Source organism: Olea europaea, unplaced genomic scaffold, assembly GCF_002742605.1.
Source record: "Olea europaea var. sylvestris unplaced genomic scaffold, O_europaea_v1 scaffold355, whole genome shotgun sequence".
Taxonomy (NCBI): domain Eukaryota; kingdom Viridiplantae; phylum Streptophyta; class Magnoliopsida; order Lamiales; family Oleaceae; genus Olea; species Olea europaea.
Genome location: NW_019254664.1, coordinates 179,908 through 182,468, shown reverse-complemented (window position 1 = coordinate 182,468; position 2,561 = coordinate 179,908). Strand labels below are relative to the sequence as shown.

The window sequence follows — 2,561 nt, the reverse complement described above, 5'->3', positions numbered from 1 at the left end:
CCCCCCCCCCCCCCCCCCCCACCAAAAAAAATGAAAAGAAAAGAAAGAAAGAAAAAAAAGCAATCTCAAAATGGTCAATTCGCTTGCAAACCTAACCAATCAACATCTTTTGCAATAATTAACGACAGCAAAGAAGGATAGTTTAGCACAAAAATGTAAAAAATTAGAGGACAAAGATGATAGGTTCCCACAAATAACAAGTGCAAAAACCAGGGTGAAGTATTCATTAATCCCACAGCAAAATTCTCTGACTCCGTCAATGCATTTTAAATCTCTAATGAACACAATGCATTTTAAATTAACAAATCAATCATACCTCCATCCACCTACCTAAAACGCCTTTTGCTCACTTCTTGCTCTTTTTCCCTTTATTAAGTGCCAATTAGCAGATTAATATTTTTAGCACTAGCAGAAACCTATAATTTGTGTAAATCAAATGAAAAAATGAGCAATTTTCAGGGAAATTTATGATTTTTAAATGGATAGACCCTAGAAATTCAAGTACCCAAATAGAAAATAAAGGGAACATCTATTTGGATTTATTGATGGCACAAATTAGTATCCTAAGCAAACTAGTGAAGAAAATGGAAAAGTAACAGACCTTCTCTTCTTCTTTTTTCCTTCTTTAACAACCTCTTTTCTTCCGTCTTGGCATCCTCCAGTGGCAGGTGTGGTGGCGGCGACGGCGGTCTTTTCCTTCTTGGAACCCTCCAGTGGCTGCGGTGGTTGGCGAAACTGGGGAGTATAAATCAACGCTTCTCTCCCTCTATTTCTAACTAAAACCCATAGGTTTGTTTAAGCATTAGGCGGATTGTGACTGATATGGCCAGATTTTTCTCACGAGACCCCAAAAAAATTGAGGCCCTAGGCGATGACCTTGTTGGCCTTATGACAGGGCCAGCCCTGCTCTTTCAACACAGACGACAGCACGGGATTGTTGTAGTTTTGTGGACTTCATCGGCTCTGGACAGTAGAAAGGCGATCGGCAACGACGCTATGGATTTGAAATCAGAGAAACGAGATACACAGTGAGAGAGTTAGGGAGTTAGGGTTAAGGGGAGAAGATTAACCCTTAAGGGGAATGATAGATATTTTTCTTCTTTAGGAAACGTGTTCTTTGGTTTTGGTAGGTATTTTTTATTCTTCAGCCTGACATTAGATTGTACAATCTCTTCACTAGTCAATTCTCATTTAATTGGGACCTGTAGGGTATTTCAAATTACCTAAAGGGGCAAATATGTCAAAAAATAACATTTTTGTAATGTAAAAAAAAAAAGTGACATTTTTGTAGATGTGTTGGAAAAATTTGACATCCTCTATAATTTCCACTTATTTTTTTAATGCTAGTAAGATGATGTGTAGAAGAACATTTGTTTGACATAAACAAAATGAAAAATAAAAAATGACATCATGTATAGTAAAATTGGATTCATTTACTATTGCATGAATAGTAGACTTTCCTTTCCCTTTTTATTAGAAGTTAGACAAAAATGACTTCTTTTACAGTTGAGCACTTGAAACAAGGGCTGAAGTATCATTGTATTTGATTAGTGTCTAAAAGTGCTTCAAAGATATATCATTTAGAAGGCATTTTACATTCACTTTGTTTAAAAACGCTAATGTTAGTCTCTAATTCCAATTCTCATGCCGTAAATTCAATTTCCATAAATACAAGGTTAAAAATGCAATTAATTGAAATACGTATTTACATACATGGTGGCATGAGTATTATACATTTGAAAGAGTATCTATTTGATGTGTTTCACTTGTATTTCCAAATTAGAACAAGTGGAGCAAGTGGAGGAAAATAATGTTGAAAAGTCAAAAATAGTGACTGTCTCAAGCAAGAAGCAGCTGTTGGTAAAATAATCATAACTTGAGCTTCAGACATTGGATCGAGGTGATTCAAGTTGGGTTGGAAAGACAAGGCACGTTTCTACAACTTTCATGTTTTGGAAGAAGTCAAATTCGCATCACAAAGCAGCCAAAATTACCGTCCAAAGTCCAGCTTGTTACCTGCCGGATACAGCTTTACCTGTGAAGCAGCACTTATTATTTTTGTCATATCTGGAGTTATATAGATCCAATGAACCTGATATTTAAACCAATGGAAATCTAACTCAGGTGGAAATAATTTATCTGTTGATTATAAGTCCAAATTCGCTGCACAATATATCTGAAAATTGGCATCAAGTTGCATGTTCCAGCTGTCTTGAAGCTGAACAGAAACAAGTTGTATTGCCTACTTGAATTATGGATGTTCCTTTGCCTATAAAAGGGGACCTTGGCCACGATTTTGAAGAATCAAATTCTCTCCATCATATTCTAGTGTCCTTCATTTTCTTTGTAACATTTCACTATGTATTTCTAAACATTTAGCTAGAGCTAAGGGTGAAACTTTGATGAATGTTTAGTATTGTCTTTGATCTTTCATTTTGTTCTTCAATATTCATCTTCTTACTTGGTTGAAGTTTGTGTTCTACAAATGGTTTTGGTTTGTTAAAGACTTTGATTTATTGTTGACAATTTTGGCACAATAAATGCTTAGATAATCTCTACAT

General features: G+C 35.4%; 1 protein-coding gene across 1 annotated transcript in view; it reads right to left on the bottom strand.

Moving 5' to 3' along the window:
• Positions 1–2,146: 2,146 nt before the first annotated feature.
• The window catches only part of LOC111386423 (transcription factor GTE9-like), an 8,526-nt gene continuing 8,111 nt past the window's right edge, over positions 2,147–2,561 (bottom strand). Inside the window, exon 11 of the mRNA XM_023010888.1 lies at positions 2,147–2,218. Coding sequence (XP_022866656.1) covers positions 2,147–2,218 — 72 coding nt within the window. The remainder of the gene's footprint in view (positions 2,219–2,561) is intronic.